General features: G+C 35.4%; 1 protein-coding gene across 8 annotated transcripts in view; it reads left to right on the forward strand.

Moving 5' to 3' along the window:
* Window positions 1-14,917, forward strand: part of TFPI (tissue factor pathway inhibitor) — a 74,194-nt gene that overhangs the window by 42,965 nt on the left and 16,312 nt on the right. For 6 of the 8 annotated variants that reach the window (XM_040561094.1, XM_040561099.1, XM_040561092.1 and 3 more), the window contains 2 exons: window positions 4,618-4,737; window positions 12,599-12,799. In XM_040561094.1, the coding sequence (XP_040417028.1) occupies window positions 4,623-4,737; window positions 12,599-12,799 (316 nt within the window). In that variant the 5' untranslated portion in view covers window positions 4,618-4,622. The remainder of the gene's footprint in view (window positions 1-4,617; window positions 4,738-12,598; window positions 12,800-14,917) is intronic. The other 2 variants (XM_040561096.1, XM_040561097.1) reach the window with 2 other exon arrangements.

Here is a 14,917-nt window from a genome sequence, read left to right on the forward strand (position 1 = left end):
AATTAGACCTTCTTTAATTTCAGGCTGTGCTAATTTAACCTTTTATTCCTCCATTTACTTTTTTTTTCTTTCTTTTTTTTTTTTTTTTTCTCCTTCCATTTCCTGGGCTGTCAGTGTGAATGAGTCACTTTTACAGTCATTACAATGTCACTTTGTGCCATTTTCTGAAGCTGTCTGTTTCTGGCTACTGCGGAAATGCTAGCTTTTATTTTGCTTTTTCCAGTTAGCTGGTTAGAGATAAATAGGGTGCTGAAGAAACGCTTGTTTCTAAACATTCTGGTAACTATAGAAATTGCTGCAGAACAGACTAAGTAAACATACAGATAAAAGGTCTGACTCCAATGGCTGTAAACTGCTCAGAGAATGCAGTGAGTTTTCTACTTACCTGCTTTTAGCAAAAAATCTAGAGAGCCTCCTGGTATTTCTGTGTTTAGGTGGCAGGATAAAAAAGACCTGGTTATAAGAGAGGTAATAAGGGTCTGGTACTGGGAACTTCCTTGATTGCTTGTGATCTGCTTTGTCTTACCTATATTCCAGCTTGAGGGAAGCTAGTGGCATTATTCACAAGTCAAAGCATTTAATTAAATCAGTGAGTCACTGCCAGCTACCACCCATAGACCTTTGATTCCCTTGTCAGGCAACTTAAACATTTTCTGTTTATGGATAAAAATATCTCATCTAAAAGCTAGTTAGTTTGGGAGCAGCACAGCTCCTAAGGAAATGTTTTTAGGAATTTATGAAATTTGCATTAGTGACATTTTGACATATAGAAAAGCCACTATTAATGCTGGACTGATCTTTTGCTGTCCTAAATTAGAACCCTTTCTGGAGTAAGGGGCTATATTTACTCCCAGAGATTTTCTTTTTTTGGGGTCTATATAATCAGACCATTTAACATGAGTTATTTATGCTCAAAGCATTTTCAATATTTCCCATAACATGCAGTGCTTCACACAAGTTCTTTTATACTTTACTGAGATGAATGTCATAGTTACAGTAATTTGAATTTTACCTTTCATTTAAATGCAATAACCCTCCCAATGTATTAAAAAAAAAAAGAAAGAAAAAAGAAATAAAACCAATATCATAATAATCAAAAATCAATATCAATTAAATATATCAATTAAAGCTTACAGCTTTAAAATTCTGTTACAGAACAACTGAACATTAAATCAGAGAACTTGGACTTTTCTAGATGGCTGGGTTTTTTTAATTGAAAAAGCACAGCCAAGTTCACTTTGATCTTGGATTTTACTCTTCCTTTAGGAATTAAAGGATTTAAGGATTTAATCATTTCAGTACTAACACCTGCACCCCCTTCGTCCCATTTCTACCCATACGTGATACTGTGCTCTGGGAATGTACAACCCTGTGGGAAGGCTAGCCAGAAGAGAGGCAATTATGTTTGGTCAGTAGACTTTGCAATAAGGTAGATATACAGTTAGCCTAAATTTTTTGTCTTGTGAAATTGGCCGAGCATAAATGAGTCTGACTTTCCACAACATCCTCTTTTCAGGGAATACAGGAGTTAAGTGGAAGAATAGTAATACTGTACCCCAGTGAGATTTTTGATCTCTATACAAACGCAGTCATTTATCCTTGTAATCGCACAGTGGCAATAATGCATCGTAGCTATACAAAATTTTATTTTAAAGTGCAAAAAAAAGTATACAAAATTTTATTTTAAAGACTCATCTTCAAATGAAACATTTATTGTGGATTTCCATTTCTGGATGATTTTCCTATATTTTCCTTCTAATTGGGAACAAAGTTTTGGGAATATAGGATGACAATAAAAATGGATTTACTAAATTGCCATCATGTTTGGAAAAACTCAAATACAGAAAATGAGAGCCACAGGGCAAGCTTGGAATTAATCCACGGGCAATTGAGGCTGTGGGTAATTTCCAAATCCCTTTATGAAGGGTCAAAACCATGTCAATTATTACCAATTGAGGCTTGTAAGGAAAAGAAAGTACTTAGAAAATTCCCCTTTCCCATGTCATTTTAAAAACTAAAATTGAAAGTCTGTTCTGTAATTTTTCATTCCTATGAACTCAGAGTAGTCAGGCAAAGCCTTTCAGACTTTTCAGGTTCTTTTTTAGCTATCTGAGTATCAAATCTGAATATTTGATGGTTATTTCAGATTTTATCCAGCTTTAAATGATATCAAACTATCACCACCTTTATTTACATTATAATGCTGAGTACTTATACAATTATTTGAAAATTTTCCTTAATATTTCTCCCCATACAGTTGTTTCTTAGTTGTGGATCTATATTATTTTAGTTAGTGTCAAACTAATATCATAACTCAGATGTCTCACAAATTATAAAGAGAATCTTAGACAACTTCACATTACCTTGTAAGGAGTTTTTTTTTGTTCCTCTTTAAAGCATGGCTGTACTTCTTATCAAATCGTGAATAAAGAGATTTGCTCTAATTTATCTAAACTTGTGATAAAAAATAGATAGAAATCTTCTAAGACCTTGTACTACAAAACTTTGCATGGATGAAAATTTGGTATTAGGCCAAATGTATCATAAGCGGTGTTCTGTTTCTGGAAATCATACTGGCCTATGGAAACTAAAAAGGAATGTTGTCAACTCTCTTGACTTTGTGCAGAAATATAGTCAATAAAACTCCTTTTTTTCAGATGCTTTGTTGGTCTATTTTGGATGTATGATATTCTCTTATGTGGTATTATTTCAATATGTTAAAATTTTTGCTTATTATGTATGTGGCTTATTTCTAGTGTCTGAAGTCTCAAACATGATTTTTGCAAGGCAGTGCACAAACAGTTGCATCTCTGTGGACATTCAGGCATTAAATTCCAGCACACACACAGAAGCTTATCAATCTTCCTGAAAATGTGACAGTAATGTCAAGGTTGGCTGTTGCCCTTGGTCTTGAACAGTTACTTTGCTCTAACTGTTGGAGAGGGAGTCTCTGCTGTTTGGTTTACTGGAAAACTGAAAATTATCTGAAAAATAATAAAATGAAATGCTGAGAATATCTTAAAAAGACAGCTTGTTAACGCTAATGTTAGGCCTGGAACTCAAAAGTATTGAGTGGATAGCAATGAGCATTTCAGTAAAGACTCTTCCTCTAACAGTGTATTATTTTTTAAAGCCTGTTGGTGAGATAACATCAGAACAACTGTTGGGAGCATTAGGAAAAGGAATTAATTAATGCACGTAATTATCACACATAAATAAGAGACTTATAGACAGAATGACAAAGTAGTAAGAAAGATAGCCAGATGGGGTACACAAGTTAGTGCAGACAGTAGCATTAATGAATGTGATCTTGTCTGACATGTCAGAATGAAGTGTTGAGTCCATAGCACAGTGTCATGTTTTCTTTCTTGTCTTTTAGCAATGCTGTAGGGATATCAGGCAGTCAGCAGAACACACCTTTGTTTTTTTTTTTTTTTTTTTTCCTACAGCACTGTAAGTTAGGAAAACACTGGAGGAAAAAAATTGAAACAGGAGGAAAAAAATGAAACATTCTCAAATGAGAAGTGAAAATTCGGGCTCTGGTTTGGTGTTGAAGATACAACTCTTACTATACAACTATATCCAAAGTCGGGTGGCAGGCTCTTCCCCCAGACCCTCCTGCCCTCATTGTTTTAGCACCTCTGCATCACCCATCTTCATAGACAAGTAGACAAAAACAATAAAGATAAAACAATGCCTGAAGGCAAGGAACTTCCTAGTCCTTTAGATTTTTATGAAGTTAGTGTTAATTAACTTAGCCAAAGTTTGATATCGTACTTTAAGAAAAGGGGACATCTGTCGGTAGCTAAAGAAGATATTGAGCCCACTCCCTAGTTAGAATTCAGGGTTACCTAATAAGCTTTTAATTAGTTTGAAAACATGTATTTCTAAATAATTAAAGCAAAAGTTTTCCTAAGGTGCTCTCCAATATGTGCATACACAACCTTATTTTCAGCATAACTTGAACATGCTGGCTTCTGTGGAATAATTTTCTTTGTGTGAATAACTATGGCTTCACTGATCCCATGTGGAAAAGAATAGCTCTGCACTTATTAACCGAGGAATTCAATATTAAGGGGATCTGCAAGATACAAAATACTATTTAATACTGTTAAAGCCCATGTTGCGAAAAAGTTCAATGACTACAGTGAACTGCAGCTTCCAGGAACTTGATAACTATAAATTGATGAAATATTTGTTAAAAATATAATACTGTGCTTTTGGCAATGAACCCATGGTCTGCAGACAGAGTAAAACTTATTTTGAAGAACTAGAAATAAGGACATTAAAAATTTATTTAAAAGTACAAAGTATTACATTTTATATTGTTATGTATTCTGGGAGGTGATTTAAAATTGTGGCTTTAAATAAAAATAATGTCAATGTCTCTAGTATGTACTGGAGATGGGATGGGAGACTTGAAATCAGCTGAAAGCAACTAAAAATCTTGTCCTGTTATTCATTGTGCTTATAATATAATTATACTAAAGTATCTTACATTATTCCAAAGCTCTCTGTGTATCTACCCATAAACCTATGTTCTACCCTGCTAATGACTTTTGCAGAGCACTCAAGAAATTTGATTAAAGTGTATATTGTCATTTATATGTTATTCAGGAAAGATGAAAGGAAGAAAGAGGGGATGTTTCTTACCTTTAACCTTTTTCATGCTGTTTGTCTGTATCGCTGGACATGTGACTGATGACTCAGATGATGGCGAAGAAGAGGATGTTCTTGGTAAGAGTTCACAGAAACAACACAAAAAACTCTCTCTCATAACAAAACCACCATGTTATATGCACTCTAAATGTACTTCTGTACTTGATTTTTTTTTCAGGGAAAATTGAAAGTGGAACTAAGCATGCAACAGTGCTGAAAACAGACTGGGTTCTTAACTAACCAGGAGATGCTCAGAATTTTGCATCTAGCTGTAGCAAAATTGTTCACCTTCTATAACAGCTTCTGCTTTGCATGCTTTTTGAAAGTTCTAATCTTAATCAAAGTATTAGATATCAAGATTATTCCCTTTAAGCTGTGCTTTAGGACCTCTGGAAAAGTTCAGTGTTGAGGGAAAAGAACATGCAGGTGGTAAACTCTGGCTTTGTCTTCCTGTGCAAATGGAGTAGAAACATGATGAATAACACTGTAAGCTGATGTTACTCTCTCCTGTGCACAGCTCTCTTCAGCCACAGTTAATTTGCAAAGTTTGCAAAATTCTGGATTGCCCTACTTGTTTTCCTTGGCCTTAGAGATGCTTTCTCTGTATGAAAAAAAACATCTCTACCAAGTGATTTGGTATTGATGGATAAATAAAAACTCGGCAGTTAGAGACTTTTGTTGAAAAAAATATCAAGTGTGAGTTAGGACTGGAGGGGTTCTTGGATTTTCTTACCATTGTAAGGCTGTTGTTCATTGTACCTTCACTTCATTGAAATTCAGTGAGTTGGGTCAAATTTCTGTACTGGATATCATTGTGAAAAGTATTTTAATTTCATCACAAGCAATAACGAGAAAGCAGATGAGGGAAAATGCACTTTTTGTACCATATTGAAATAGGCTTCTTTCCTTTTAGAAAATGACTTAAAATGGTGACCTCTTTCTTACGCTGTAGAAAGCAATGTAGTGGATACCTCTCACATTTGACATGTCTAATTTTGAAGACCAACTAGGAATACAGCTAAGGGTGACCTTCTGTTGTTGTTGCTGGTACTCATATATCTGCCTATGGCTTGTCAAATTTCCATCCACATTATTTCTTTCTATAAGTCTTTTGCAGCAGCCTTGTGACAAAATATTAATTCTGTACAGTCGTGGCTGTACTACAAAATAAGCCAGCACTTTAGGGCCATATCACAATTAGTCACCACAATTTAAAATATTAGACATTCCACATTAAGTGTATGCTTATCATGCCAATGTCGTCAGATTGTTTCATAAAGAAAAAATTTTTCCATTTACCCTTGAGGTACCTAAGTACCCTTCTTGTTTGAAGGCAAAGTTCTATTTATCTTTGCTCTCCCCCACAACTCTGTTTTATAAAAACCTCAGCCTAAACTTGTAGTTCATGAAGGCCAAATTGTCTTGTTGGTTAAAATAATACACTTCTTCAACAGAACAAGAAATATGCAGGATTAGTCTTTTTTTTTTTTTTTTTTTTTTTTTTTTTTTATTTTTTTTTTTTTTTTTTTTTTTGTGGCCCTGTGTACTTACTTGTTTTTAAATATAAAAGACAACAGGAAAAGCATGCCAAGGAAATTAAATAGTCTTTTTTTTTTTTTTTTATCCAGCAGTATTTTATCACCAATTATTTAACAATCAGTCATTTAAAATTATACAGCCAGTAAATGATTTAGAATGAGGGACAGTTATTAACTTCTGAACTAGCATTCCACAGTAAAAAATAGTCAAATGCAATGCTTAGAAATTAAACCAGGGCCCTGTTATGACTAGTGAAGACTCGGTTGTGGTGTTTACAAGAAATTATTTTTGCGTTAATCTGATTATGTTTTTGTAAAATGATTATGTTGTTGCTATTTAAAATTACTCGTGATTCCTTATGAATTAAATTCTGGTTTCACTGAATTTAACAACAGAAAGTTTGTAGGCTGCAATTTCACTAATGGCATGTATTTTCTGATGGTAAGTGGTTATAAAACGTTGACGTACTTCACCCCAGCATTCAGTACCTTCCAGGTATTGAAGGATGAAATAAGTTGTACGCATCCATTGCTTGCAATATGGTACTTTTGGATCACATTTGATACATGCTCTGTATGAATCTGGGCTTTTTAATTCTTTTGTATGTGTGTCTGTTTTGTTTGTGTGTTTGTTTTGTTTTGTCTATTAGTATTTAAACTGCAGTAGTAATTAAAGTTGAAAGTCAAGTCCAACAGATTAAAATGGATTCTCAATGTGTTCTTTTCCAGCAAAAATGCTGTCATTTTTCCATGAGTAAATTAGATTTATTAAAAAAGTAAATGATATAAAAATAACTAGTTCATGTATATTGTTCCATAATACCTTATGTGTTTGGGAGCACTTTAGTTGATGTTCCAAAGCCTGAAGAAAATAACTTACTAGTTGAATGTGCTTTTTATTCTAATGCGAAAGTTTATCAAGAATAAATGTGACTGCTTTAAGAAAGGGTAGGAAACACATTGGTAGGAAAAGCAGTGAACAGTGTGTGGGTGGGAAGCTGTCAAACTGGCAAAGATGGAGAAAGAAGAAACAGTTATTCATTAGCGACAAGGTGCTTAGTATTGATATCACTTATCAAAGAGAGACATTTACAAGAAAGCTTGGAAAGATGACAGCATATCTTTGTAATTAAGGATAACCACAGGAATTCATATGAGTGAGAACCCGTAACCTAAGAAACAAAACAGAATGTATTCTACTTAAAAACAGAAATTCCTATTTCAGCTTAACATAATATAGACCAAACTTTTTTTTTTCCCAATTAATTTATGTAGTTCTGTTCTGAAAAGCAAGTATGCAGCAATGCTGTTGTCTTTCATATTTATTGTGCCATAGATATAACAGGGAAATTATTTCACAGTCTAATTAAAAGGATACATTTTTAACAACCAGTTTTGCAAATCGATGTAGCAAGAGTCTGCAAGTCAAGTTAGATTCTTTGAGTATGTCTGCACCTGGGGAAAATGGTATTGTTTTTACTTTTACTAATGTAAAACGATTAGAGAAAATATTCACCGCTTCTGGTTTGTAATATTGTATTGCTTACTAGTAAGGTACTAACAGGGCTTTACACAGGTATTATAAGCTCCATGTGCTACATGGATGGCTACAGCATGACTAACTGCAGGTTATTAGAGTTTTCACAGTGAAAGTACTACTTCTAAGTTGATAGTAACTGTTCGAACAACAGCCTTGTCCTAAGTTGCAAAAATTGCTGTGTGAAGGGCAATAAGTGGCTGTGCTGTGTGCGAGCTGCCTTGGCCAGTATCCTGGCTCTTGACAGTTGCCAAAAGTAGGAAGACTGTAGGAATGGAGCATGAATCATAGAACCATAGAATGTCCCAAGTTGGAAGGGACCCACAAGGACCATCAGGTCCAATTCCTGGCTCAACACAGGACCACCCCAAAATCAAACCCTATGTCTGAGAGTGTTGTCCAAACACTTCTTGACCTCTGGCAGGCTCGATGCTGTGACCACTGCCCTGGGGAGCCTGTTCTACATCACCCTCTTGGTGAAGAACCTTTTCCTGATACCCACCCAACCTGAGCCTCCTGTGATGCAGTTCCATGCCATTCCCTCGGGTCATATCACTGTCACCAGAGAGAGTAGCAACTCTCCCTGCTACCTAAGATTGTAGTGACATAGAATACCTGCGCTAAACTCATGGCCAGTGTGAGCCATTTTGTTGATATTACTTTGCACTTATAACAAAGCATGAGTGCAAAGATTTGTTAGCATAGGAATAGGCACTTAGTGCCTTTAATCACGACAAGCTACCATATAGCTGATCTAACAAAGGTTTGAAATGAAAATTTTTGAGGAAAAGTAGGGAGAAAATGTTTTGCTTTATTTTATTTTTGGTGTGGCAAGTAATAACTTCTGTGTAACAGTGTGCATCAGCTGTAATCCTTTTTTCAATGTTTTTCTAGCAAAACACTATCCATGTTCTTGATTTAGGGTAGTAAAATTCTATAATTCTACAGATTTTCTAAAAGTTTATTTGGACCAGGTGCTTAAGCCTGGAATGCCTAATAAACATCCAACAGGGCCAGATCCAATGGAGAGACTTAAACTCATTTTCCTTTTAAAATGATGGTTGCAACATGCTATATTTAGAAGAATAAATGCATTTGTAAATATAAGGTGGAAAATAACTGTTTAAGCACTTGTATAATGAGGTTGTATTTGCTGAAAAGTAAGTAGAAGTTGCAGAGCATTACAGACGTAGTGTAATGTTGTAAACAAGGCTAGTAATTCTGTGATGTATTAATTTAAAAAAAAAAAAAAAGGACAATTGCCCCACTTTGTAGGCACCACTAATGCCTCAGGTAGATATTGTGTTCAGCTCTGGGCCATACACTTTAAAAGTAATCCAAATCAATAGGAAAGGATCCAAAGGAAAGTTGCAAGAGGGTTAGAAAGCAAGACCAATAAAAAGAGATTGAAGAAGGGATTTTATTTATTATAGAGATAATTAAAAGGATAGAAAAGTCATCCAATAATAATAATAATAATAAAAATAAAAAAATAAAGGAAAATTGGATGTCTTGAAATTATTCTTCCTACACACTGAAGGGAAGTACAAAATTATTTAATATGTAATAAAGAATATTTGGGCTGTATATTATGAAAAATGCTTGTATTGAAAGTAGGGTAGTAAAATTCTGGAACTGGGTGCTTCAGGTTACTGTGAATTTTACTTCACTGGACTTTTTTAAGAATGATTTGGCCATCCATCAGGAAAGGTCTCAAGGTATTTATCCCATAGAAATATGCCAAAAGTTGACTGAGAAACACCATTAAAACTGCTTTCAGTTTACGTTGTTAGTTGATGACTGTTCACTGACGTTTCTGATAGACAGCTTCTCTAAATGTCATATCCTGTGCTCTTCACACAAGGCCTAAAATGTAGTAGGAACAATCTCTTTTAGAACTGAATAGGAGAGGAGGAGGCTATACAATAGGAATTAGTTTTTTCAAGGCACATTCCACATGTGAAACTGGTGCAGACATATTTGTATCTATGCAGACCTACTGGCTAAACACTCATGCTTGCCGTCTCAACTGGTGCTTTAATCTGAGAAGGAAAGCTAATTTTATACCATCTGTGGTGAGCTAAGTGTTCCCAGGTGTAAAGTAATGGGGGAAGAACTCTCTCTCTGTTCCCAGACACAGGAATGATTCAGTTCCCATGAATCCCTTTGAGACATCTTTCCTCAGAGTCACTTGGTTATTGTTCAAAGGGAGAGGACTTGGCTCTCTGGGGCTTCACAGGGTACGTATTTTAGTCAAAGTATGGTAATTTACCAGCACGCCTAAGAAAATAAATGTCTCTGCCACTTCATAGATTGCCAAAAAGTGAGACACAAATAGTTGTTATGTTTGCAGTAAATGTTAGTACATCTGACAGTGGTAACAATGTCACTGACTGCAGAGGAAAGGTCTGAGGAGGTAAGCAAAACAAAGATTTAGTTCTGTGGGTTTGGTGGGAAATAAGGAGAAGTTGAGACCAAAAAGTTTCTAAGATTAGTATACTAAGCCAGTTGTTCTTCACTATGTAGTTTTGCATCTATGCTTGGGCACTATTTCTGTTTTGATAGCCCACAACATTGGTATGGCATAATGCAGTGAGCAAAATGATCTGACATAACCCCATGTTTGTAATTCTGGTAGTTAAGAAACCTAGTAAGTTTTCACAACCTCTTTGAGACTGAACTGGGTCACTGACATAGGTCACTTATGAGGTCTCATTACTTGTGTGCCAAGAAAGTAAAATGTTTATAAACCAGCTGTTAAATCTCACCCACCCTCATTTAAGCTGGATTGATTTCTGTGCAGCTAAATGTTTGATTTTAGCCTTTCAGGCATTATTCCAAATGTTACTAAAACCTCTGATGTTTTGAAGGCATTTTTTTCCCCCTATTACTCAGTGAGGGAATTCCAAAGTTTCATTTTGCAATGTACTGTTCTCTCTATTTTTCTAGTTGAGCCTTTTCAAGTTTCTTCCAAAGGATTTCCAAACCTGTTGGAGAACTTTGGATGTTTGAGGTACAACTTGGAATCTTATATGATGTCTAAATCCTGATTCTTCATGGGCTTGGGAAGACCCAGATAAGGAAATTGGCAAGAAACAAAGTTCAGAAATCTTTGGCAAGCCGAGCTCCGTAGGAATTTTAGTGAAACTCATATCTCTTTGAAATGTGTCATTTAATTCATCCACAGTACTTATTAGACAATCTTCAATAGTATTTTCAAATCTGTTTTTCTAACTTCAGAATCTGTAAATATCATTTCTCTAATGAGGTAGACGCAGACAATTTTAGGGACTGAATATTTGGTATGCATTTTGAAATTAAACATCTCAATCTGGATTTTAACACCAAATTGACCATTTTAAGAATGGAAGATCTAATTACCTGCTACAATTTTTGTGTTGATAGTATTTGTGTAATAAAACTTATTTTTTCAAGGATTTACATGATATGGGATAAAAGATTTTAGCAGTGAAAATTATTTCTTTGCTGTATATATAAGTTATCAACGTCTCAAACGGAATAAAGAGTAAACTTGCATTGGCCTCAGTGTTTATGAGGGTTTACTTCAGCTGCGTATTTCAGTTAAAGATTTTATAATAAGATAAATGTTATATGCTAAACTAATAGCCACAGAGTGGGTAGGTAGTAATGTCAATTTCCTTATCACCATGTCCTAAAGTGGGATTTTTGTGGATTCTGTTAATTAAAACTGGAAATTTACTCTAGTTAGCACAAGAAAGCTGTATAACGATCAGGTATATGCTTGTCCTCATCTTTTTTTCCTCCTTCCCGAGCCACTGCAGATAGCACTGGTAGATACTTTTGAATACACATATTAAGAGACATCAGTGTTCTGATTAGCTCTGTGAGAATGAGGGAAAGATTTCAGCTCTGTTCTTCTGACTGCAACTGCAAACACAAGTTCTGCAAAGCTTTCAAAAGCCTCTAGGGTAGAATACTTCCTTGGAAAAGGAAAGCAGGAAAAAATCTCAAAGCCTCTATTGGTAAGGGAACAGTATCATAAATGGGATCATCAGAGTTTCCTTATAGGCATTGACAGTATAACACTTTGTTAGTAATCTTCTTCAAAATATGTATGTCAATTTTTACATAACATTCCAAGAGTTAATCATGTATATTGAAAGACATAAAAATGACTTGAGGTGAAAAGGTGCAACTTCTTTTCACCCAAACTTTCTATTGTGTTCTTTTCAGCTCTTAAAAGGTCTTATGCAAGAACAGTGAAATCGAAGAAAGGTATCATGAAACGTGTCAAAGAAAAGTATCATGACCTTTCAATTGTACAGGATGGGTTTATGTACCAGTAACGTGTAATCTGGTAGGGGAATGGTGCCCTCTGCAGGGCTCTCTCGCTTAGTTCACCGCATGCTGCTGTCTGCTATGAGACGCCCTTAGATGAACATAGATGAACTATGTTCATCGTCAGAGATGTTCATGCACAAGACACACTCCTTCAGCCTTTTTTTATGCAGGAGTAGTCAGTGTGTCTTTCGGAGCTGCCAGAATTTTCTCAGTATATTTGTTGATATTTTTTTCACTAGGTTCGATGAATAAACTGCTGTCTGTAGTTGTTTACAGAATTACGGTGAGGATCTGTTTTTTGGAATATGAGCTCTGTCGGTTGAAAGTTAAAACCAACATTTCCATTTGACTGAGTGGAACTTGTGTTCCAATGGACATGATGGTTGTCTTTTTACATCTATGTTTAATGTGTTTAGAGCCTTACTGCCAGATATTAGCAGTGCCTCTCCAGCACAACAGGCAAGCAATTTGATTGTGAAGTTAAGCTGTGCAGTGAAGCAAAGTAACTTGGTAACAGTTGTTCTACTTCTTTTTATCACAGGTGCTTCTTTGCCACCGCTGAAACTGGGACATTCAATCTGTGCCCTGAAAGCAGATGAAGGTCCGTGCAAAGCTATCCACATGCGCTATTATTTCAACATTCAAAGCCGTGAGTGTGAAATATTTGAATATGGAGGATGCCATGGCAATGAAAACAACTTTCTAACACTGGAAGAATGTCAGAACAAGTGTGTGGTAACAGGCCAGTACCCATTCTCCTATTCTCATCAGTTCTTCATTTGCATTTGTTAATTGTCATCCATAAACAGTATGAATTTTAGAAGTAGAGGTCCTCTTTGGTTCCTGTTAATACAGTAATGTGATGCTCCCTATTATTCTACTACGTTGTAGTCATCTGGATTATTTTAGATTCTGCAGGCAAAATTCTGGATTTGGGAAGACAAATTGTGATTTTTTTTTTTTAGTGGACCTGTAGAATAGAGAGTAATGCAAGAAAGCTTATTTTCTGGCTAAAGCTATGTTTTGAAAGAGTTGTTAAAGTAAAATTGATTTTGAGGCTGGGCTAAACTATTGGCCAGCACATTCATTGCTTTTGGAATATCATACCCAATTTCTGATTCCACACTTCTCTTTGTTCGAGAAGCTGATACAAGCTATCCAAAATCTTGAACATCTGCCATGATTCAACAAAATTAGAACTGCAGTAATAAAATAGTTCTCTTTAAAAATGTCAGTTATAGCTGTTTGGCTTAAAATATCTGTTTTGTTGCAACTTCATCAATTAATCATTAGAAAGAGGAAAATGAGATCCAAAACACAACAAAATATACAGAAAGTGCCTTGTGAATGCCGTTTTTGCTGTTAAAAATTATCATCATAATTAACTAAGGTCTTCAGCATTGTGAAGGCTTTACAGAGTGAAGGGGGCTGTTTTCTTACCTGTAAAAATTGAGCCAGAATAGTGTGATTAAATAGAGCACAAACCTCAGTGGGACTGTATGTGTAAATAATAGCCAAGTTTAATCTGAGATGTTGTACCTGAGCAAAGTTTCATTGATGAGAAACTATTGGAACAGCTAACAGAAGGAAGACGTGTCTTTCCTAACAGGTTTTCTCTGGTCTTCATCCCTTTGATCTTTCTAGCAAGGAGACTGCATGCATTCTATGCGATTCCTGAATGTGATCCCTGAATTTTATAATGAAAGCAGATTTCAGTTATTCTTCTCTCAAACAACCCCATGCATGTAGAATAATTTCTGCCAGAATGGAAAAAAAAACAGTACAAAATGTCACCAACAACTTGTGAAAGTGATAAAGATCAGATCACTACATTCTTTAATTGAATGTCAGTTTTTCACTGCAGTTAACTCTCAGGATTGATTTGAGACTATTTTTTAACGGCTTCTATTATCCACTGATAAGCCTTGGAGACCAGATGTACTCCAGTGAAGAAGGAGCAAGGATCAATTGCAGTCTCACTCTGTCCTCGAGTCATATATGGGTAAATGTAAATTATATTAAAATAAGATTTATATTGAAATCACTTATCACTGAGGAATAATGTTTTGGATATCATAATTCCTTTGTTACTAAGTAACATCATCTAGAATTTTAAGTCAAAAAAAAGAGATGTCATAGAGAAAAATATCTTTCTGAATATAAACATCTTGCAATGAATGAAAGCATACACAAATTGAATGAAATTCTGTCCTTCTACTTGGGCCTGAATTGAGTCATAACCCAGCTCTCACTGAACTGGCTGAGAAGGCAAAGGACCTTCACATCATTGATTTGATTTCTTTTCATGTTGAAGTCACAGATATTGCTAGAATTGCAGATTAGTATTCACATCTAGCACTGAAATGACATTTGCTCCTTTTTTACCTTTAATGTTTTCTTCTTACATTTCTGCAAATTGTTCTGTCAAAATTGCTAGCTGTTCATTCTGTTGAGAACCCTGCAGTATTGAAGGAGAGCAAATAGCCCTGTGCTGGTTAGAGCACAGCTCACAGTCAGTAAGAAATTTCCGTTTTCTTGTATTGCAGCCTAAGTGCTAGTTCTGCTGTCTCTGTATTTGGGTCATTTTCTTCAACTAGAATATGCCAGTTTTAGTGATTGGTAGTAGAGGAAACTTAGAGGGCAGGAGCTGATCTTGTTTCAAAAGTAGGCTGAAGACTGACACCCACCAAACTGGGTGTAAGAATTGGGTGATGATATTTTGATGAGCATTAAAGAAGAATTAATTTGATTTTAAGGAATCATAGAATCATTAAGGTTGGAAAAGACCCTCAAGACCATCCAGTCTAGCCATCACCCTACTACCAATGTCACCCACTAAACCATGTCCCTAAGCACCAGG

Source organism: Cygnus olor, chromosome 6, assembly GCF_009769625.2.
Source record: "Cygnus olor isolate bCygOlo1 chromosome 6, bCygOlo1.pri.v2, whole genome shotgun sequence".
NCBI classification, from domain to species: domain Eukaryota; kingdom Metazoa; phylum Chordata; class Aves; order Anseriformes; family Anatidae; genus Cygnus; species Cygnus olor.